At 40.9% G+C, this 23,888-nt stretch overlaps 1 protein-coding gene across 5 annotated transcripts in view; it reads left to right on the top strand.

The window, feature by feature from the left end:
* Positions 1-23,888, top strand: part of PTPRC (protein tyrosine phosphatase receptor type C) — a 124,432-nt gene that overhangs the window by 81,664 nt on the left and 18,880 nt on the right. For all 5 annotated transcript variants that reach the window (XM_032786235.2, XM_032786236.2, XM_032786234.2 and 2 more), the window contains 4 exons: positions 1,994-2,140; positions 6,017-6,207; positions 14,116-14,176; positions 23,136-23,244. In XM_032786235.2, coding sequence (XP_032642126.1) covers positions 1,994-2,140; positions 6,017-6,207; positions 14,116-14,176; positions 23,136-23,244 — 508 coding nt within the window. The remainder of the gene's footprint in view (positions 1-1,993; positions 2,141-6,016; positions 6,208-14,115; positions 14,177-23,135; positions 23,245-23,888) is intronic.

The raw sequence follows: 23,888 nt of genomic DNA, 5'->3' as shown, positions 1-23,888 counted from the left end.
GCACTATAGACAGCTGCGATCCACAGGGCCCTGGGCTGGAACCTGGAGTAGAGGGCTGGCCCAGGTTCCCCCCAAACCTCCCAACTCCTGATCAGACACAGGAGGAGTTGACCCAGACTGTGGGGCAGATCACTGAGGTGAGCAACTCTGCCAATAAGTGCAGGACGCACCAAGGTAGAGGAGGAACTTTGTCACAGAGGCTATAAATATACTGGAGGCTGCATTGGGCCCCAGAACAGCCCTGAAAAAGGAGCAAGGTGACTTTAAGACATCTTTTCCCTGCCCTCCATGGGCTGCACCTGTGCTATGCCTCCTGGAGATGAAGCACAGAATCTCAGCCAATTTTTTTCCCCTTATTTCCCATTTTGTTTTCCCCTTTTACAATAATGGACAGAGAGATCCTCCTCTGTCGTGATGAGGTTCTGCTTATTCGTGGCTGAGAGTTGGTGGATGGCTGTAACACCATCAAAAACTGAACTGACCAATCCAGAATATGTCTTTGACTAAACACTCGCTGGCAAACTCAAAGAAGAAATTTTTCCAGCTGGTAAAAATGAAGGACAGCCAATGATTGAAGTGTCTCATGTTGGGCAATCAGAAAATTAGTGGCAGCCTATGAAAAGATTGGTTTAAATGACTTGACCAGTATCACAGGAACTGACTGGTCAAGGCAGGGATAGAATCCCATTCTCTAGGACAGTTTCCCCCAAACTTGGGATGCCACTTGTGTAGGGAAAGCCCCTGGCAGGCCGGGCCGGTTTGTTTATCTGTCGTGTCTGCAGGGTTTGGCCGATTGCGGCTCCCACTGGCCGTGGTTTGCTGCTCCAGGCCAATGGGAGCTGCTGGAAATGGTGGCCAGCACATCCCTCAGCCCGCACTGCTTCCTGCAGCCCCCCATTGGCCTGGAGTGGCAAACCGCGGCCACTGGGAGCCGCAATTGGCTGATCCTGTGGACGCGGCAGGTAAACAAGCCAGCCCGGCCCACCAGGGGCTTTCCCTGCACAAGCGGGTCCCAAGTTTGGGAAACACTGTCCTAGAGAAACACTATCCCTGCCTTGACCGGACAGTTCCTGTGATACTGGTCAAGTCACTTAAACCAAACTTTTCATAGGCAGCCACTAATTTTCTGACTGCCCAACATGAGACACTGTATGGCTAAATGTGCTGAAGTGGTGGGTATTCATAATTACAACTGAAGTCAATGGTAGCTTGTCTTTTGAAAATATAAACTGTTATACAAATGCTAAATACTCTGAAAAATCAATCCCTAGGTTTTTCAGGTTGAGTATCCATAAAATAAATGCACACTTGACAATTTTGGCCTTAATTGATCTGTGCCTCAAAGTCCAGCTCTAAAACAGGGATACCACCTATTCTCACAAGGTAGATAAATTCATCAACATTTATCAAGCACTCAGATACTGTTATGGCTACACCACAAAAACATCTTTGAATAATTGTGTAATCAGTGCAGGAATTGAATTGTGTGTTAAATAAGGCCTGGGCCCACCTGTTGAATGCTCAGGATAAAAAAAAATTAATATTTAATTGCTACCCATCCATTGAATAAGAAAGGAGTCCTGTGGAAAAAAGTAGTCTGTGATGTAATTTAATGGCACCATGAAGCATATATGCAAAGGGGCCTAGCGAAGGTTTCACTGGCAACCTTAATTCTGGCTTTTCCTAACTTTTGTTTGGTACTTTTAATACTGTGTATGAGTGTGTGTGTGAGAGAGAGAGAGAACATACATAGTTACAGTATACAGGCTAAAAAATACAAGCATGTTTCAGTACATAAGGCATCACCAGCTGATGGTGGCCAGGAACAATAACCCTTCTGGCCAGTTTAATCCATAACTGTCCATTTCAGGGTTTCTAGCACTTGTATTGGCTATCCTTTGGAGATAAGAATATTGACTTTGATACAGTATACCAGTTCCTGTGTTCAAAGTATGAAATGTTAACTCAATCTTTCCTTTTTTTTTTTAAGCAGAATGGGATATTGAGAACACTTCTTATAACTGTACAGAATGTAAACCTTACAAAAATCATACTATAGTACTTAAGGCATACACCAATACGACGAAAACACAACTTCTTGGGGAAACGTTGACTTTTACTGCATGCACAAATCCATCAAGTAAGTTTATTTATTTATTTCTCTGGGAAATACAAAGAGTTAATATGTGAATACAACCATGCTCATTGTCACTTGTATCATTAGTTATGAATTTATTACTCTACTCAATTTACAATAAATTGAAAATTTGGTTCAGACTGTTTGTGTTAATATTCACATCTTGTGTTTAGTTCTTTCCAAGCTTTCAGCACATAGTATTGATACCATGTTCTTTATATTATGTTGTTTAAGGTTTTTTCACACTTGAACTTTTAAAGTTTAACACAAAATGCAAATGTAGGTCTAAAAGAACATATAAAATATATTTACTTATGGCTCCATAATGCCAATAAAAAAGTAAAATAAAATTGTATCCTGTGAATACACACTGTGACAAAGCTCCCAGTCTGTATTGGTGGGTCCCATGCTTCCTGGTGGATTCAGTGGCCTCAGAAGCTCACTAAAGTCCTCAATATGACCTCCCTTTCCAGTATGGTGGCAAAGGTTACAGCTTATTGAGCTATTTTCATCACAAACCAGTATGGGAGGTGGGAAGGTGGAATACCCACAGTGTTGCTCCTTAGAGCTCCATAGACACCGTTGGTCTCCTGCCTAGACCAAAGTCTGTTTCCTCTCTCAGAGGGATCTCTGTAGACCATGTGGGGAGGAAGGGGAGAACCCGGGCCCGCCCTCTATTCCGAGTTCAAGCTCAGGGACCCTAATGATAGCAGCTATTAGTGGCTTCTCTCCTCCACTGACGCTGCTTTGATTCCCTGGGCCACTTCTCAGTGCTCCCCTTTTCCAAGCTTCACACTTACCTCAGAGCTCAGTAATGTTTCCTCTCCTCCAGCTCCTTTCACTTGGGCTCCAAGACAGAGCTGGCAAGGAGAGTTTTTAAAGCAGTATAAGTGGGACCTTAATTGGTTCCAGCTGTCTCCATTAGCCTCACAGCCTTAACTGACCCTTTGTCAGTTAATTGAGGTCAGGTGCCGGTATTAGCCTAATGACCGTAACTGGTTAAATTAGCCTCAGGTGTCTTGAATGGCCTGGAATAGCCCTTGTTTGGCTATCCAGGGAACAGGGACCTGCTCATTCTGAAGCTGATATACCTGCCTTCCACTACTCTCTTATAGCCTTCTGGCCTGAGTCTGGCACAGCACATGTAGTTAGATTGGATTATTTGACCTTGCCCCTCTTGATGTAGGGCTCAAACACTTCTTCCACAGTATCTCTCTATTTTTTTTAAACCTCTTCTCTACTTTCAAAATATCAACCTTTTCCTGTTTGTCTGTCCTTTTCCTTCAATCCTTTAAACTGAGACTACAAGAGGAATTGTTTGCAAAAGTTTCCCACCATTGCTACTGCCAGTTCACTACCATCCCTGGCAGCAATGCTGTAAGTGCTAGTGTAGATTGATGAGAGGTGTTTTAACCTTTGTGTCATCTAACCCTAATCAGAGAAGGACAACATGACTTGGTGGTTGCTGGTGTCTTCAATATATTGATATCCCATCATTGTTACCATCATTGGTTAAAAGTTCCAAGCTATTCCCACATCTCATCATAAAGCTCAGGATCTTCTTTTTATGTACTATGATTTCTTTCAACTTTTTCCAGTTCTGGAATCTCTTTTTCTTCCCTCTGCTTTCTTTCTGTGTCCTCTATTCAGCCTATTAGCCTATTAGGTTGTTAGCAGTCTGTTTTAGATCACTGTTGCTGCTATGACTCTTTTAAGAGGTGTATTTGTTTTTTTTCCTGCTAGCTAGGAACAATTGAAAGTCCTTTATCAATCTTAGATCTTCTGAAAAGAGCAGAGAGCAACAGACCAGTGGTGAGATTGTGCACTGTGCTTCTAAATGTCATGGGCAAGTTTATAAACCTCTTAAGCATCCTTCCAGTTCTGGGCTGCTCCCCAGGCTGAAGCAGCCACCAGCATAGTATAGATACCCCAGAAGGCCTTTCTAAGTTACAGCAGTCTCCCAGGGCTGCCCTATGGGAAACAGCATCTGCCAAAAATCTCTGCAGCACTATGAGCTGTGAGTTATGGCTATGTCTCCAATGCACCCCTACTTTCCCAACCTCATCTCTGATATGCCCCTCCTGTCCCTTAACCCTAGTACCAGGGCTTGGAGGGAGTCCTTGAAAAACAGTGTAACTGTCTTCTTCAGTCCCTGCAATGGGGGAATTCTTCCAACCACCCACAACTGTATCCAAGACTTTTAGAACCACTTTATGCCACTCTATCCCCTTTATCTATCATGAAGGGGTCAGAGTGGAGGTGAAAATCTGACCGTAGGAATCTAGAGATGTGGAATCTGATTCTAGGGGACAAAAAAGCTCCACAAGAATCTCATCATAGAGTTTTGTACTCTTTCTCTGTGTTAAATGGGCGGCAATTGTACAGCAGACTATGCACATCATCCTTCCTTGGGGAGTCCTTGTGCCTTCATGTTGGCTCTGGGTCATCTGCTGTATATAAAGTTGTACTTATTTAGTGATGGAATACTCAAGATGTAGTTAGCAGCTGAAGCAGGGCCGGCTCCAGGCCCCAGTGCACCAAGCACGAGCTTGGGGCAGCCTACCGCGGGGGGCACTGTGCTGGTTGCCAGGAGGGCGGCAGGCGGCTCTGGTGGACCTCCCGCAGGCGTGCCTGTGGAGGGTCCGCTGGTCCCGCGGCTCCAGTGGCGCATCCGCAGGCACGCCTGCGGGCGGTCCACTGGAGCCACGAGACCGGCGAGCGGCAGAGCGCCTCCCGCGGCGTGCCACCGTGCTTGGGGCAGCGAAATGGCTAGAGCCGGCCCTAAGCTGAAGGATCCCTGCACACAATGTAATGGACAGGTGGTGCATTGATAGTCTTGTCTATTAGACCTTCTTTGGTCTAGTAGATGCCCCCCTCAAGTCTCTTCCTCTAGAGGAAGCCAAAAACTCTTTGATCCTTAAGTCTTACTGGTATGGGTCTGACCCTAAATCTGGTGTCTTTGGGGTCCTTTACAATCTTGTCTGGGCCCTTTTGCATTGTCTGTTTACTGGCTAGCTTCATCACTGATTCTGTGCCATCTACTTGACAGCCAGGCCAGAATTGCAAAACAGGTAAAAAAAATCTGACCCCTCCAAAGCTACTTTTTTGGTTATAAACATCGAGAAGTCCTTGTGGCACCTTAGAGACTAACAACTTTATTTGGGCATAAGCTTCTGTGGGCTAAAACCCACTTCATCAGATGCATGGAGTGGAAAATACAGTAAGCAGGTATAAATATACAGCCCATGAAAAGATGGGAGTTGCCTTACTATGTGGAGGGGGGAGTCAGTGCTAATGAGGACAATTCAATTAAAAAACAGACTTCAATGGAAACTGCAGAACTGGAATTAATTTGCAAACTTGACACCATCAAATTAGGCTTGAATAAAGACCGGGAGTGGCTGGGTCACTACAAAAAATAATTTTCCCTCTGTTGATATTCAACCTTTCTTGTCAACTGCTGGGAATGGGCCACATCTACCCTAACTGAATTGGCCTCATGAGCACTGACCCCTTCCTTCTCTTCTTTATAACAGTTTACCAAATGCAGAATCATACCAAGAGGAAATGGAGCAGTTACTGTGCCATTTATCTTTATATCAGTATCACAGGCAGATCTCTCTTATTAAACAGTCTCCTGCCACATCTTATTCCAGTTTATGGAGGAACCAATTTAACAAAGTACTTAAGCACATGCTTAACTTTAAGCATATAAGCAGTGCTATTGACTTTGCTGATCAGGGCTAGGTGGTGAAATATAACAAATCTATCAGTGATACATGTAGGTAGCAATTAGTGAAAATGGGTAAAACATAACTGTTAAAATGTTTGATTGCAAAATATTAAAATACGAAATGGTATAATTTCTTCTATAAACAGAACCAGATCCAGTGACGAATATCCATGTAAAGCTTCTATCCAATAATGCGGTCCACATTACGTGTGAGGGGGGTGATGAAAATGGCAAATTAAGAAATTTCACATTGAAATGGGATGGAAGAGTCTTTAACAATTCCAAGTGTGAATTTTATCAATACAATCTTTATTACTTGACTACATACGACATTGAGGTAAGTTATATAGATATATGTAGATTTAGATGGATATATTGTTAATTTCAGCACAAAATTATTGGCAGTGGCATTTTTTAGAAAAAAAGTTGTATTGTGTCTCCTTTTTAATCAAAAAATTATTCTGCTACGGTAAAGCTCCTTTCTTAGTAGAACTACTATGTTAATAGTTTTAAATATTTGTAAATGTGATGATTACTGATCACAATCCACATCTGCATTTTGGTGTTTATTTTATGTTTCAGACTCAGTAATATCTAATATATGTAATTTTCAATTGTGGGAGACTGAAGGATGCGTGTGTGTAAGAGCTTGAGTAGGGCTATGCAGATAATCCTTAGCAAATAAATATTTCTAGATTATTTACTAATTTTTCACTATGGACTTTTGAGATTCTCCAGTATTATTCCTGATATTTATTATATACTCATGGATTGATTAAGATGACTCAGGGATCATATCTCATCCCCACCAGATGAGACTTTGGGCAGACTTTTCAAACACCTCAATTGATCCTTGTGTCATGCCTGCTCAGTGTAATGCTTTGTTCCCCTTTAGTGGTTCCTTGATGAGCTTGCTACAGCCTCAGTTAAGAGATGATGATGTGTTTAGTTCAAGCAGTAGACACTTAAGATTTAGTGCTCTTGGGTTCAATTCCTGCTGCTGCTAGGTGTCAGTGTTACATATTCAAACCTTATCTGTCTTCTGAGCTCCCTCAGATAAAGTTTTCCCTCTCCTGAATGCCTCCCTCAAGTTTTTCTCCCCCATCTTTCTCCCTTCCACTATGGGCAGGGACAGAGATCTCTCCTGTCATTTTATCTTTGTAGCATTTATTACTCTCCTTATAAAGTCTGTTACTATATTTACCACTTCTTTGGAACATTTCCAGGCCCTGGTAGCTGCTCCCATATATTAATTCAGCTAAGAAGGCACATAGTAAGCAGGCTTGGAGTTCAGTTTCTTTCAGGAATCAGTATCTGCCTTTTTTCTTCACTCTTCTCCCACCTTCTTCTTGCCTTAATGAATGGCAGCTTTACAGAATGGATGCTAATCTCTCTGGATTTGTTCATTCATTTTATAGTTTGAATTCAGAGACAATCTCCAAAAAAAGAAAGAGGGACTGAGATTGCCGTAATTGTTGGACTAGAGTGCAGTCTTCTTTTGTGGGCTCATCCTGCACTAACCCCACCTGGATACACAAGGACTAAGATTCTGGTGTAGTTTCCAAAGAGTGGCCCAGGATTTAGTCTGTTCTGCCTGATCCTGGCTGAGGAAGTCAGACAGGGTCTCCTAGGCAGCAACAGTAGGATTCTACATCTGGGTCTACTCAAAGAGTCATTGGAACTTGTTTTGTTCACAGAAGTTAGATAAAAAAAAACCATAAACATAAATACACTTGCTGGAAAGTTGCAAGATAACAAACTATTTTATTTCTAAGAATTCAAAATGATAACTCACAAGAACCCTGAAACAGAGCAAGAATAGGCAGGCTGCTCCCTAAAACAGAGAAGCACAACTCATCCCACCTTACTCTAGGCTGTCTGATGACTGCCTATGAGGAGAAACAGGAACACCCCCCCCACCCCCAACTCTTAAAGTCATAGCTTTCAATTCCAGTACAGGCCTCAATATGTGACAGAACTGATTGTGGCTTTGTAGATTCAGTGTCTGACTGTGACAATCCTGACACCCCAAAACAGGATAAAAGGTTTTCACGAGATCTTAGATTTTGGGTTTTCTCTCCTTTATAAGTTTCACTATCTTGTTCCCACTGATAAATTTGCTGCCACTCATTCCCTTATATATATATATATATATACATACACAGACATACCCTGCCCAAATGATGGTTCTTTTTCCAGCTCCAAAACTCTGGAACCCTGGGCCTTTTAGATTTCTTCAGTCTCTTATGATATGTCTATATTGCATTGTAAACCTATGTCTGTGGGACCCAGCTTGTGGACTTGGTATTTCTAAGTCTGTTATTGACTGTCCACACTCCATTTTAAACCTAGTTTTATAATGACTGGAGTCAGGACTCGCAACTATAATTGTTGGAGTCAGGTCTTACAATCATGCTCACGTCATAATGCACTATATTGACCTTCTGACTCAGGTCTGTGGCTTGAGCTCTATCCAACCTGCAAAATAACATGGCTTGGGCCCAAGTCACAGCAAAATTCAGGCTCTGACCAACCTTCTTCGTAGAGTCCTTGGATCCAGGTCCTGAGCGCTTGCTGACCCAAGTAAGTGTTTTACATGTGGTTGTACCTATTGGGTTTCGGGAACTGGGCGGACTGAAGCCCACCCACTGCTAACAGATCCCCCCCCCCAGCCTAAGGGAAGGATCTACAGGACCTCAGAACCCAACTGATTCCGGGGGGACAACTAATTAAAGAACAGAGACAGGAGTGAGGTCAAAGGGTCATAAGAAGGGAGCTTGATGGGGACACCAAGCAGAGAACCCCAGACAGCGCCCACTGCTCCTTGAAGGTGTCAAGGGAGACAGTGGATGCTGCCCAGAGGAATTCCACCTGGATACGTGAACGAACTAAGGACTGGAAATAAGCCCCACAGTCACATGTGGTTGTAAGGGGGGAGGCTTTGGCTCAGACTCAAAACCTGGGCTTGGTGTGCAGTGTAAACCTACCCTTAGTCCAGAAAGTCCATGTAGACACTGAGGATGATGATTTCAATTGTATGGTGCACGGACAGAAATAGTAGTCCTTTCAGGAAAGATGTCTCCTAAGGGAACTTACTTATCAAGTATGTAGATGCAGCAAGGATTCTTAAATCTCCTCTACCCTTTTCAGGTTTTAACTTGGTAGGGTGTGTCCTGATGCAACCTTAATTGTCACTAAATTAAGTCCTTGTGTGTATTTATCTCACATGCAATCTCACTGGTTTATCACACAGTGGCTTCAAGTATTCCTCCGAAAGCCAGTGTTAGCTTTTAAGGACGTCTTAAATAGAAAAATAGCTGGTGCTTTATGAATGAATCTCAGGTGGCTATAGCCCAAGTGGGACCCTCCATCTATGCCTCATACATGTCTAGGGCATACATGGAATAGATGTCAGTTTCAAGTTGACCCAGTTTTTCTCATTTTGCTAAAGAACCTTTAAATATCTTGAATAGTACCATCATAATAACTATCATAATAATACCATGGCCCTTCATGACAGTGTAATGCTCAAATCAGGTGAAAAAATACTGTTGCTTGTTGTAGCCCATGGTGCTATTTAACTACAGCCTTGGCTCTCTAGTCTAGAGCATTTCAAGCTAGCACAGAGCCAGCCAGCTTGAGAGAGAGCCTGTCTAGCAGCTGTTGAGCTGAAGATTCATAGAAATGTAGAACTGGAGGGTACTTCAATAGGCATCTACTCTAGTCCCCTCCACTGAGGCAGGACTAAGGGTGTGTCTACACTATGGGATTATTCCGATTTTACATAAACTGGTTTTGTAAAACAGATTGTATAAAGTCGAGTGCACGTGGCCACACTAAACACATTAATTCGGCAGTGTGCGTCCATGTACCGAGGATAGCATCGATTTCTGGAGCATTGCACTGTGGGTAGCTATCCCGTAGCTATCTCATAGTTCCTGCAGTCTCTCCTGCCCATTGGAATTCTGGGTTGAGATCCCAATGCATGATGGGGCAAAAACAGTGTCGCGGGTGGGGTAAATGTCGTCACTCATTCCTTCCTCCGTGAAAGCAACGGCAGACAATCATTTTGCGCCCTTTTTCCCTGGATTGCCCTGGCAGACGCCATAGCATGGCAACCATGGAGCCCGTTTTGCCTTTTGTCACTGTCACCGTATGTGTACTGGATGCTGCTGACAGAGCGGTACTGCAGTGCTACACAGCAGCATTCATTCATTTGCCTTTTGCAAGTATAGCAGAGACGGTTTATCCATCCCTTTTGCACCATCTGCTGCCCATGCCATTGGAAATTGGCGATGAGATGACGGTTATCAGTCATTTTGTACTGTCTGCTGCTGTCATGGGTGCTCCTGGCTGGCCTCGCTGAGGTCGGCCGGGGCACATGGACAAAAATGGGAATGACTCCCGGGTCATTCCCTTCTTTATGTTTTGTCTAAAAAGAGTCAGTCCTGCCTAGAATATGGGGCAAGTGTACTAGAGAGTGAACCAGAGAGCACAGCCGCTCCGTGTCAGAGCCCCAGAGATCCCACAGAAATGATGAGCTGCATGCCATTCTAGGGGTGCCCTGCAACAACCCCACCCTGTTGCTTCCCTCCTCCCCAACCTCCTGGGCTACCGTGGCAGTGTCCCCCCATTTGTGTGATGAAGTATAAAGAATGCAGGAATAAGAAACACTGACTTTTTAGTGAGATAAAATGAGGGAGGCAGCCTCCAGCTGCTATGATAGTCCAGGCAGGACATTAAAAAGGTGTGGGGGGAGAGGAGCCAGCCTCCAGCTGCTGTATGATAGTCCAGGCAGTACAGAATCTTTTCTTTAGACAGTATGAAAGGGGGCGGGGGCTGATGGAGCTCAGCCTCCCAGTTGCTATGATGAGGACGGTTACCAGCCGTTCTGTACCATCTGCCGGGAATGACCGGGAGTCATTCCTATTTTACCCAGGCGCCCCCGGCCGACCTCACCTGAGGCCAGCCAGGAGCACTCACGGGCTGATGACGAGGATGGCTATCAGTCATTTTGCACCATCTGCCACCAGGGAAGGGAGGGAGAGGATGCTGCTGTTCAGCGCCGCAGCACCCCGTCTACCAGCAGCATGCAGTAGACATAGGGTGACATTGAAAAAAAGTCAAGAAATGATTTTTTTTCCCTTTTCTTTCACGGGGGGGGAGGGGGTAAATTGACGAGATATACCCTGAACACCCGGACAATGTTTTTTGACCCTCAGGCATTGGGAGCTCAGCCAAGAATGCAAATGCTTTTCGGAGACTGCGGGGACTGTGGATAGCTGGAGTCCTCAGTACCCCTCCCTCCCTCCATGAGCGTCCATTTGATTCTTTGGCTTTCCGTTACGCTTGTCACACAGCACTGTGCCCTGCTGTGGCCTCTGTCTATCATAGCCTGGAGATTTTTTTCAAATGCTTTGTCATTTCGTCTTCTGTAACGGAGCTCTGATAGAACAGATTTGTCTCCCCATACAGCGATCAGATCCAGTATCTCCCGTACGGTCCATGCTGGAGCTCTTTTTGGATTTGGGACTGCATCGCCACCCGTGCTGATCAGAGCTCCACGCTGGGCAAACAGGAAATGAAATTCAAAAGTTCGCAGGGGCTTTTCCTGTCTACCTGGCCAGTGCATCCGAGTTCAGATTGCAGTTCAGATTGCTGTCCGGAGCAGTCACAGTGGTGCACTGTGGGATACCGCCCAGAGGCCAATACCGTCTATTTGTGGCGACACTAACCCTAATCCGATATGGTAATACCGATTTCAGCACTACTTCTCTCATTGGGGAGGAGTACAGAAACCAGTTTAAAGAGCCCTTTATATCGATATTAAGGGCCTCATTGTGTGGACGGGTGCAGGGTTAAATCGGTTTAACGCTGCTAAATTCAGTTTAAACGCGTAGTGTAGACCAGGCCTAAGTATTATCTTGAACATGCCTGACAGCTAACCTGATAATTTATTGCAGTGCTTGACTACCCTTTAAGTTAGGACATTTTTCCCAATGCGCAAACTGAATCTCCCTTGCTGCAATTTATAAGTGCTTTACATCCTGGTCTGCCCTCCGTGGTTAAGGAGAACAATTTACCACCCTCCTCCTTATAACAACCATTTACGTACTTGTAGACTGTTATCAGATCCTCACTCAGTCTTCTCTTCTCCAGATTAAACACACCCAATTTTACCAATCTTTCCTTAAAGCCCGTGTTTTCTAGACCTTTAATCATATTTGTTGCTCCCCTCTATACTTTCTCCAGTTTGTCCACATCTTTCCTAAAGGATGGTTCCCAGACACAGAACTCCAACTGAGGCCTTATCAGAGCTGAGTAGAGTGGAAGAATTACTTTTTGTGTCTTGTTTACAACTCTGGTGCTAATACATCCAAGACAGGCTGACGCAAAAAGGCAGAGTGCTTCATCCTGCAAGATGAAAAACTCTGTGAGGAGCCAAGGTGTGAAGGCTGTCAAGGTTCCTTCCCCACTCTGAACTTTAGGGTACAGATGTGGGGGACCTGCATGAGAACCTCTAAGATCAATTACCCGGCTTGGATCTGGTCTGGCTGACACTACTCGCAAGCACTACTTTTCTTCCCTGGGTAGCCTTGAGAGACTTCACCAATTTCCTGGTGAACACAGATCCAAACCCCTTGGATCTTAAAACAAGGAGAAATTAACCATCCCCATTCCTTTCTCCCACCAACTCCTGGTGGATCCAGATCCAACCCCCTTGAATCTTAAAACAAGTAAAAATTAATCAGGTTATTAAAAAAAGGCTTTTAATTAAAGAAAAGAAAGGTAAAAGAAAACCCTCTGGGAGAGATTAGCATACCAGCTACTCTCACAGACAACAGATTCCAAACACAGAGGATGTTCCCCTGGGCAAAACCTTAGTTACACAAAAAAAATACCCAAAAACCCAGTTTGATTCTTCCTCTAATTGCACAAGATGGGTTACAAAGAAATAAACATAAACCTATTTATTTCCTACACTAATACTCACTACTTGATAAGAGGCTGAATTCTGGAGCTTTCCCACTCCAGTCAAAGTGAAACTGACCCAGACAAAGGGAACTTCCCTCCTCCCTTTTGAACCATCTTGTTCTTCCATTGGTTCCTCTGGTCAGGAGTCAGCTAGGCTATGTGAACTTCTTAACCCTTTATAGGGCAGATAAGGGATGACAAAGGCAGATAAGAGATGGCAGCAGCCACCAGCATCAGTTAGGATTTTATCCTTTGAAATTGTTGTGCTCTGCCACAGACTTTGTGACTCCAGGCAAATTACTAAATCTCACCGTCACTCACTTTTTCTATTTGTAAAATGGGAAAAATGCTTACTTAGGGCCTTATCCTGTAAGGTGCTGAGCACTCTCAACTTCCATTGACATGAATAGTTTCTGAGTACCTGAAGCACCATATAAGATTGGGTGTCTAATTCTTAGGGATGTCGTGACCTTAAATTCGTAAACAATGTTTATAGAGTGGTTTGAGATACTCTGTCAGAAGATGCTATAGATTTAGTTAAAATGAATTATATTTTGCAAAATTAAAGGCTGCATTTTAAGAATATTATATTGCATAAGAATGACAAAAATCAGAACATGCATACAGAAAAGGAAATGTAGAAAGATATAGTATTTGAAATTAGATGCACATATTGCTTTTTAACTTGGTGTATAGGTGTGACAGAAGTTATGCATATGCAGAAAATTTGATACAGTGAATCCTGTATGGAAGTTTCACTTTGGGAATTTTCTTTGAGAACACATGAAGAGATTCTAAATTGGAGATTCCAAATTGATGTTTTGTACTTTGTATACACAAAAATTAATTAAAATATCACACTATTTATTAAATGATGATCCCTTTTATAAAAATATACTTGTCATAGTTATTGAATAACCAAATAAATGATAATGTTTTATTATATATTGCACATCTACTTTCATATTAAAGTATATATCCTTGCAAAATGTGCCCTTATTATGATTGGTTATTTCTAACTGACTTTGTCACATATTTTGTACGGTAAATGCTATTGATATATCAGCAAAATGTTTTTTAAATAATTTGTATTGCAACACAGTGCCTCATTTTAGTGGCAGCCATGTTTAAGAGCTGAAAAAGGTTGGAGGACAGATCCTCAGTTAGTGTAAATCTGCATAGAGCCTTGAAAATCAATATTTTAAGTTTCTGGAAGCCCTTTTGCTTAGTATAAATAATTTTATGAATGTCTTCATTTATTGCAACTCAGATTTACATGTACAATGGAGTTTTGTCGGGGGATAGTGCCAAAGAAAAAGTAACGACAAAATGTAAGTAAATATTTTCAATGGACTAGTCAATGTTTTCATTTACAGACTTGTTTAACTGTCGTTGAGATGGCACACAGTGTTAGTGTGTCTTTTAAACTCTGCTGTTGTCATAATTTCAATATTTAGGTGACTACTTCTGTTAGGCTCTGATAGAGGTCTCTCTATGTGTTGGGGGAGCAGCCAGATACTGGACACGGTGTTGATATATAAAACTCTAAATAATTTTTATTGATTACAATATAAACCCTACTCACTCCACATTGACAGCCCTTTCATACTACATCAGAGTCCAAAGGTCAGAATGAAATCCCGATGGCTAGTCGAAATTCAGTCTGATCACAAGGTGTGGGGGGTCAGCGTTACACACCTCTTCTTTTTCTGATCTCTGGATCGACGTCTAACTCCAAGTTTCAGATATGTCAGGTAGTTATTTATAGACCAGTTTGTCGTGTCATCAATTTTGTTTCTGTTTATGAAGCCTTTCACCCATAACTCCGGGCAAACAGTTCTGGGCAGGCCAACATAATCCAAGTTGTTCAATTTCCCCCAATTCTTGCATAACTGCACAGCTGGTGTTGTTCCCTTCTTTGCTAATTCTTCATATTCTCCATGGACATAAAAGTTGTTTTTGCATAGACAATTCTTGACCGCTCATAATCTTAAACACTTGCTTCAGCTGCTGGCACGCAACTCAGGTACTCATATCAAACATACATCATTTACACTAGGTCCATATGGCTTATAGTGTAGTACAGGCAAGTCTCATCTTACGCGGGGGTTCTGTTCCATGGTTAACGTGTAAAGCGAAAACCGTGTATAGTCAAAATTACAATGAGTTGAATGGTGGGTGGAATCACCCGCACTACAGAAACAATATTTAAATTGTTTTTCTCTTTTTTTGTTGTTTTTGCTGACCGCATAAAGCTGAAATAACACGTTAAATGTGCGTAAGATGCGACAGACCTGTATAACATATACATCACAACAGTCCCTCTTTTGATACGTGCTTAATAACATTGATCATTGTATCACTTTTATAATTTTGCAACAGCTCAGCTTTATATATATGTTCCAAAACTCCTTGTTGTATTCTTATTTGACAGTACAAACACAGCATGATACAGATTAATAGAATGATTAACATGAACAATATAACAACAGGATGCAATGCCACATTCAGGAGGGCCATAGCCATCCCTTAAAGACAGTGTACCAATGGTGGACTGTCAGTTCTTCTCCTTCTTTTTCTAATTTTAATATTTGACTGTTATACAGTAAGATACTTATCTTTCCCAACTGGGCAGATTTAGATACATCCTTCACATATTGCTTTATTTTTTCACTTTCATCAACCAATTCCTACCATTGTTCCCAATGTACCCCTAAATCAAAGGACCAGTCAACATCTTTTGGTTCCCAAACAATTTCTTCAATAATAACCTCTGCTACGTTACATTTGAATAACTAAATTGGACCTTTTTCTGTCATATCTCCCCAAAATATATATTTTTCAGTGGTCACGACACAAATGCACCCATTGTCTAAATCAAACACTCTTGTGCCATTAGGGGCTAAATACTATATTATACATTTTCCACTCGAATGGTTTAGATGCCATCCCTCTAAAGACCAAGTTAGCTGTGGGCACAACCATTTATTTTGCACCCACTCCTCAAAATATTTTATCAGTTCCACCTATTTATAGCCCCCTTCTTCCTGAATCAAGTGTGTTCCACGTATTTCTATTTGCCATAATTCTCTGTTAATAATTGTCAGCAGCACCCATTGCCATTCTTTTCTTTTTTCCAGTGTTATGTGATAGCATCCTGCCCTTCCAATCCCCCTTTAGAGTGGTTTGGTTCCAGTTAAACCCAATGTGTTTCTTCCATCCTATAATTCATTGTTTCCATATATGGGAGTCTTTGAATCATTCAAAGGGCCATTGCCCTTACTCAGTATATTGACTATCCTTTCTATATACTGTATCCCATAAGCTTGCATCTGTACACATTGTATTGCTAACACAATCTTGTTATTAATGTCTGACACACTCAATAAACTTGCATTTAAAGATGTTTCGAAGGCTTATATTTGTTTTAATTGGAGCACTATATTCCTTTTTCCTTGCTCCAACAATGTGCCAAATTTTTGTGTCTGTATGGCTCCAAAAATCTCACCCAAGGCATTTTCCCTCGTAACATCTCAATATCAAATGAATTCAACATCCCAACTTCAGCACCAATGCCACCCACAATATATTCTTCTATACCTCTCTTACTTCTTTTAGCTCCATCTCCCCATTGTTGTTGCCATGCTAGAAATAGAGGCAAAGCATATGGCATACACTCTGAATGTTGTGCACTCATATTTAATTGCAACCCCTCTAGCCAGATCATTTGGTCACAATAGTTGGGGCTTCAATTACTTCCCCCCTTCCATATGGATGTTCAACCGCCATGATTCTTGGTGTGGTTTTATTTACTGGTATTTGATTAAGAAACACAAAATACCTACCATATCCCTCAAAGTATATTCTCCTATCGATTTTCCTGAAACAGCTTAATTTTACCATTATGGAAGAATTTACTGTAGCATCTTACATCCACACTTTGAGAGCTGCTGACTCATTCCATCCCACATAGACATTAGCCAATTCTTTTTCATAAATTACAGGGTAGTTACATTAAATCCCAAATTCCAAAAAGTGCAATTCAGGATGCTTGTATTCAGGTTATTTTCATTATAACTAAATTTAAACATCAACCAGCCCTCCCTTTTATAACATAAAAATACCTCCATTGCTTCTCCAAGTCCTCTGTTTTTAAATTGTCCCAGGTTAAATTCTTACCATTTCCCCACCATATTTAAAATTTCATCTCAAAAGGGCTCCCCTCACATCTATCTTCGGTTGGTCCCATTTTGTTCATTGTGTCCCATGGATAGTTGATAGTATTATCTCCTTTAATTCATACCTCAATTTTAGAGGTGCTCCCATGTGTATATCTTTGTACCCCTAAACTTCCCAGATACTCACAAAACATAAAAACCAGAAGTCATGTTCCCACCCTTCAGGGTATCATCGACTTTCCCATTTTCCCCGAATCATTGCTGACTGTGTTAGAACTTTTACTTTAAAATCAATTTTTATTTCCTGCAAACTTTCTCTTTTTCTGGTTCTTCTTTTGCACCCCTCTTGTGCTGAAGTCATGATTGTTGTTCCATAAGAATAATGTCCAGTGCCTCTGACTATACTGCCCCAAACGCTTTTGTTAAGCCTTTGCTAAACTCTTCTGTTTTCGCTCAGGCTCTGGTATTCTTCTTACTAAAATATAATTCACACAACACACACTTTCCACCAGACAAATAATGCAAAGCAAAGCGAGCATAAGCAGCAAGCCAGTTGCAAAAGTCGTAGCACCGTATCCACACCCCCAATCCAGGATCTGTTCGGGATATCTCCGGTGCAGCTGGACATTCCCCTTTTATTCCTGTAAAACAAACCAAAAGTTTATCTAATCTTTAGGCCATAACTTTAATTGTGATGTGTGTACCCATTTCCCCTCTTTTCCCTTATTAATTTGCACTACAGTGGGGGAAATTTTATTCCTAATTGAAAATGATCCAACCCATTTTGATTCCAAGACATGATCTCTTGGTGTCAGCCTCAGATATATCACCTTATCCTCTGTGTTCCACAACTTCCTATTCTGAGTGGCCTGTGAGTCCATATATTCTCTTGCTTTCTCAGTTGCATCTGTTAATCTAAATTCTATTTTCTGAAGTTCCTTCGGTAACTCTTGAACCCATTGGGTAACCGATACTTCCTCTACTTCCCCTTCTCCTATAGTAGAGGGCTCCACAGTCTCATAGGCCTTCCAAAGAGAATTTGGTACAGCTGGTACTCTGTACTAACTGATCACTACTTCAAATTGCTGCCAACACCAATGGTAATTTCTCATTCTAGTATTTACCTGTCTCCTCTACCACCTTTCATAGAGCTTGCTTAATCGTTTGATTTATTCTCTTTACTGATCCTGATGATTGAAGATGGTAAGGAATGTGTAACTGCAGCTTTATTCCTAAAGCTTTCAATAAGCTTTTCACTACTTTCCCCACAAAATGCGGTCCATTATCCAAATCCAATTACTCTCAGAGTTCCACACCTGCTAAAAACAACTTCCCGTAGTTTCTTAGCGGTTGTCTTTGCAGTATGGTTCTGCGTAGGAATCACGTCCACTCATCAGGAAAAAGAATCCACCACTATCAGTAAATACTGATTTCTACTGGAGTTTTCAGCAACTTATCAATATGATCCATTTGTATCCTACTCCATGGCCCTACAAGTCTCTGATGTAACCACAGCCCCACACTAAGTGTTCTATTGCTGTCTGCCATGCATTTTATACAATTTTTAACAAATCTTTCTACTGTTTTCTAGGCCAAATTCCAATTTGTTTTACTTTAAAAAGCATATTCTCTATTCCTTGATGTGCCATGGAGTGGCAGACATTAATAATTTCTTCTGTTTCCATTTTTTTCCGGGTACTCACTTTAGCTCTCCTGTCTTTTTGTTCACTCTATTCTCTGTTCCCAAAAGTAGCAGGATGGGAATAGATGGTGTTCTCCTGGAATTTGGTATATCACTTAAACTCTCACCTTGCTTTCTAGGCAAATCATACCATGTGTTGACTTTTGCTGCTATATGTGTTAACCCTTCTTGTATAATATCCATCAAAATAATGGTAATGACAAGACAACACAAAACACGCAACATAATTTTTGTTGCGGCAGTAGACCCATGGTGTTCTAGGTTGTTCTGCTGGCACCAGCTTACCTGTAGAGTGTCTTAAAAACAAAAGAGACTTTTCCTAGCCTTGTGGGGACAGATTATTGCTTAAAAATCTCTCTCTTTCACAAATCTCCTTGCTGATTGGAAGAAAAACAGAGGAATTACCTCTATACTTTCCTGTGATTTGTTCTATAGACAGGCCAGATTTCAATGGCTTCCACTCTTAAAGAAAAGGGTGAATTATCCCACTGTTCATTTATGAAATTCATGGAGTTGCCTTAGTTTCCCTTCTTGTACAGCAGACCAGGCTTGTAATGGCTTCTCTGCTGTGCCAAACTTTAAGTTTATTCACAGCTAATAGCTGAGAGTATTATTATGAGATCTTTGAACATGAGATTTATTTTCAATTACCATTTTTAGCATCCTTAAAATCCTCCCCGCCCCCAAAAAATGTAATACATTGTTACAAGGTTACTCACTAGCATTTATTCCAGGGTTTAACATTGTGACAGTCTGATTACTTAGAGCCACTACAAGACTTGGTGTTTCTGACATTGATTCTTTTGTATATTTCACCTCTGCTTTTGCTTCAGAGATACACTGTCTTAATTTTTTGTGCCCCTCCTGCAGGACTTAGCTGGTATTTATTACCAAAATTAAAAAGAAGGATCCAGAATCTCCATTTTCCATTCTGGCTTCCCCTGCCATGGCTACATTCTTTGGTCCTCATTTAAAAAGATATTAAACTTCATAAACACATGGAAGTACCCAAAGGGTACTAAATACCAAAGTCGCATCATACTAGCTGGCCATGTCTGGCGAAAGGGTCTGTCAGCGCTGCAACTTTGGATGTGAGATTCAAATGGAGTTTTAGTGGCATTATTTTTTTATTTAAAAACAAACCAAACCAAACCCAATTTATCGTAAACCTACAAACAGGATTTTACAAACCATAAGTGTTGGTTTATGTCCTTTAAACCTTACATAATTACACAAAAATATTTACACACACAAATTCTTTTTTTGCCTACTATCCCTTGCACTGCTCTAATTATTTTTTTCGTAATACTGTACCCAGATTACATTCCCATTTTGTATAATTGAAGGCAGTCAAGTTAAGTTCCAATAAAAAACATATATATATATATATATGCACATACCCATATATATACATACACTATCTAGTGATTTTGATTACAAACTACTTCTGTCAGAAAAGGGCCCATTTCCCTCAGAATAGTTGTAAATACTTCTGGGGATAATACAAACTGGTAGCAGTAGCCACTCTACCTGACCCCCTTGTATAATTTGTTTAACTACAATAGTTCCACTCAATGTGACTGTATAGCCTTGCACATATATTTATATTTACATAACTGGGTTTTATTATTAAACCAAGAATTCCCTTTTTATAACACCACAACTGTTACTTGTTAACATTTTCACAACTCCTAAGTGTTTACTTCCCTACAAAATCTGTAGTATTAATTTTTGCAAAAGCTACTGTAACTCTTCACTTATTTTAAATCATTTACTTCTGCATTCAATTCTTTAAGGTGCCTTACCCTTTAAAAAAAATTTTTTTTAAAAAATTTGCACCTCAGTTGAATTGCAGAAGTACCAATTTCTGCTGCAGTTAATTATTTCTGAACAACTTCATGGGTTAACCCATTCACTCTCCCCTTTTCACTTCAAAACCTTTTTTTTCTTCACTCCAATCAAGTCGCAGCTCCTATCTGTTAAAGTGGTCTATTAACTTTGCTTCTGATTCCAAACCCAGTTGTGCCAAGCTATCTTTAACCATTCCTAACTTTAATTTACAGTCCTCCAGTTGCCTTTAATGGAGTAGCACCAAACTAAAAAAAAGACTTACTAGCAACCTTTACTCTAAACCTTTTACAAGTGGACTTAAGTGCCTCCTTTCCTTCACCTTCTCCCCTGGTTCTTGTCACACAGACAGAGAGCAGAAGACCAGAAATCCAAAGTTAAAGCAATGCAATGTTTATTGGGGTTAATTCCAAACAAACATATTCATAGCTCCACACGCTGGCAGAGTCTGTTTCCCAATATTCCATTGCCAGCTCTGATGCTGCAGAGCGTTACTTGTGTCCCCATTCCATCATTCTCTTTTCCAGCGGTTCCAACTGAGTCTGCATTACTTGTGCTTGCCTTACGTCCTTCTCTAAACTTTCCTGGCAGATTTTAAAACTTTCTTGCAGGGTCTGTTCCCCTGCACATGTCTCCCCTTGTATTTTATTACCTTTTTCATAGCCTGCCACAACACCCATATCACAGCTGCCTGCTTCTTGCTGGCATTAGGCTTGTATAGCTGTACATACTTCTCAAACATGTTTTCTGATGTATAAAATATCACATCAGGTTCCACTGCATCCTCCATCCAAGGACAGGTCCCCAAATGCAATAATCTCCTTCTCTAACACAGAAGGAGCTTTAACTTTAATCCATTAGGGGTGCTTCCTCTACCCCTTTTCTCTTTTTTAACATTATCTCAATAACCCTGCATAGTATCTCTCTGCACACTTTCACTTACACTTAATGTATAGTATACTCACTTATACTTAATGTAGAAAGTTCCCAAAACTCCATGCAGTATTTCTCCATGTGTATTTTAATCTCACAAATCCCACAGATAAAGAGTCACCCTTTAGACTCCCCCAACACTGTGAGAGTCTTTCTCAAAATTCAGCGCTCCTTATATCTTTCCCCCCTCACAATTCTCCACCAAATGTTAGGTTCTGATAGAGGTCTCCCTACAGGATGGGGAAGCAGGCAGATACCGGACACAGTGTTGATATACAATACTCTAAATACTTTTTATCAATTACAATATAAACCCCACTCACTCCACATTCACACCCATTTCATACAACACCAGAGTCCAAAGGTCAGAATGAAATCCCGATGACCAGTCAAAATTCAGTCCGATCACAAGGTGTGGAGAGCCAGCGTTACACACCTCTTCTTTTTCTGATCTCTGGATCACTGTCTGACTCCAAATTTCAGATATGTCAGGCAATTATTTACAGACCAGTTTGTCGCATCATCAACTTTGTTTCTATTTACAAAACCTTTCACTCATAACTCCCGGCAAACAGTTCTGCGCAGGTCCCCATAATCCAAGACGTTCCATTTCCCCCAATTCTGGCCACCCAGTGCACTGTGAGACAGTAGCAAGTGCACTAGTTGAATCATTTCATCTAGTCTGCATCCACTGTGGCAGTAAAATGGTTCAAGCTGAAAAGCTTCAGTGTGAAGCAAAATCTACACCAAATGGTATTTAGCACACTTATTAACTGTTTGTCTTTGAAGCATTCAGCAGTATACGCAAGAGTTGACAGAAACGGGACAGGCAGGTATATAGGAATAAGAGGATCAGAGGGTCAGTCAATAGAAATACAAAGTTGCATGCTATCCAAAGAAAATGATGGCAAAGACTGACATTCGCAGTGGGACATCCCAAAGAACAAATGCAATGGGAAATTACAGACTGGTGGAGGTGGAAGTTTAGATGCTTTTCAGAAATAAAAAGTATATATTTAAAGAGAGTAGGATTCATACCAGGACAGGGGAGTGCTGGAGCTGTTGAGAAGAAATCATTATCAGAGGAAAAGATTCTTGGCCCTGTTGAGGCTCCTTTGTTCTGTTCTGGGAGTGCAAAGCATCAAGCTGCTATAGAGAATATGTCCAGGGAAAGGGGATGTGGCTTGATAGACACACAAACCCTAGAGCTGGTAAAAAAATTTTAATTGTAACAATTTTCCCCAATATAAAATAGCTGTTGGACAAAAATGAAGTTTTTAATGGAAATTTTTCAATTTGGTCAAAATGTTTTGTTTTAGATGACAATTTTAAAACAAACATTTTCATTTTTTAAAAAAAAAGTATTTTATTTTTCAGGTATTTTCCCTTTCCTCTCCCATCCCTCCTCCCCTCTTGCCAGCAGGAATTTTTATTTAGAATTTTTTCATAAAACAAAACAAAAAATAAGTTATATTTCACACAAATACATTTCGAATTCCAACCAGCCCTTCTAAATGCATGTGAACACACACAAATATAATATAAAATGAGTAAAATTGTTATGCTAATTCTAATTGTTTGTTCAAAAATAACTTATTAATGTACTCATGCCATGATTTTTGTTGATAGACAATTCTCAAGCCCTGATTATATTCCTGGCATTCTTGATTATTGTGACATCAATTGCCTTACTTATTGTTCTGTATAAAATCTATGATCTCCACAGACAGAAATTAAGGTAAGTTACTCCCTCCTCCATCTCCTTCTTTTAGAAGCAGAAAAATCATTTTGAAGGTTTTATAAAAGAAAGTGATGACGTTTTAAATATATGAGTTAGCTATTTCATTTGATATTTGAAAAAGATATGCCTCTGCCTTAAAAAAACAAGAAAAACTAAATCATGGATATTTTTAGGTGGCTTGCATTGTAGCAGGCACAATATAGGAATCTAATGTAAGAGAACAGAATATCTATGATTTAATGTTATTCAAGTTACCAAAGAGCTGGTCAGATAATTCACAAATAAATGTGCTCAAAGGCAGCCCCTGTTCTGCTGTTGGTACAGCTGGTACAAACAGCTTTATTCCCCCCTGAGTCAGGAAAGCAACTCATTGAGCCAGCACATTAACTCTGTTAGAATACCCTTGAATAAAAATGAATAACTCTAGATTCATCAAACACAGTTACTGGGCTCGCTATAGGAGTAACTGGATTCAATTCTCTGAGGAAAAGGATAAATGGACACAAATCAGATATTAGGAATGGCAATATACAAAAACCTGTAGGAGAGCACTTCAGCCTCCTTGGCCACACAATAGCAGATCTTAAGGTGGCCATCCTGCAGCAAAAAAACTTCAGGACCAAACTTCAAAGAGAAACTGC

Source organism: Chelonoidis abingdonii, chromosome 7 (genome assembly GCF_003597395.2).
Source record: "Chelonoidis abingdonii isolate Lonesome George chromosome 7, CheloAbing_2.0, whole genome shotgun sequence".
Taxonomy (NCBI): Eukaryota; Metazoa; Chordata; order Testudines; family Testudinidae; genus Chelonoidis; species Chelonoidis abingdonii.
Note: the sequence above shows the minus strand (reverse complement) of the source record. Positions and strands in the feature narration are given on the sequence as shown.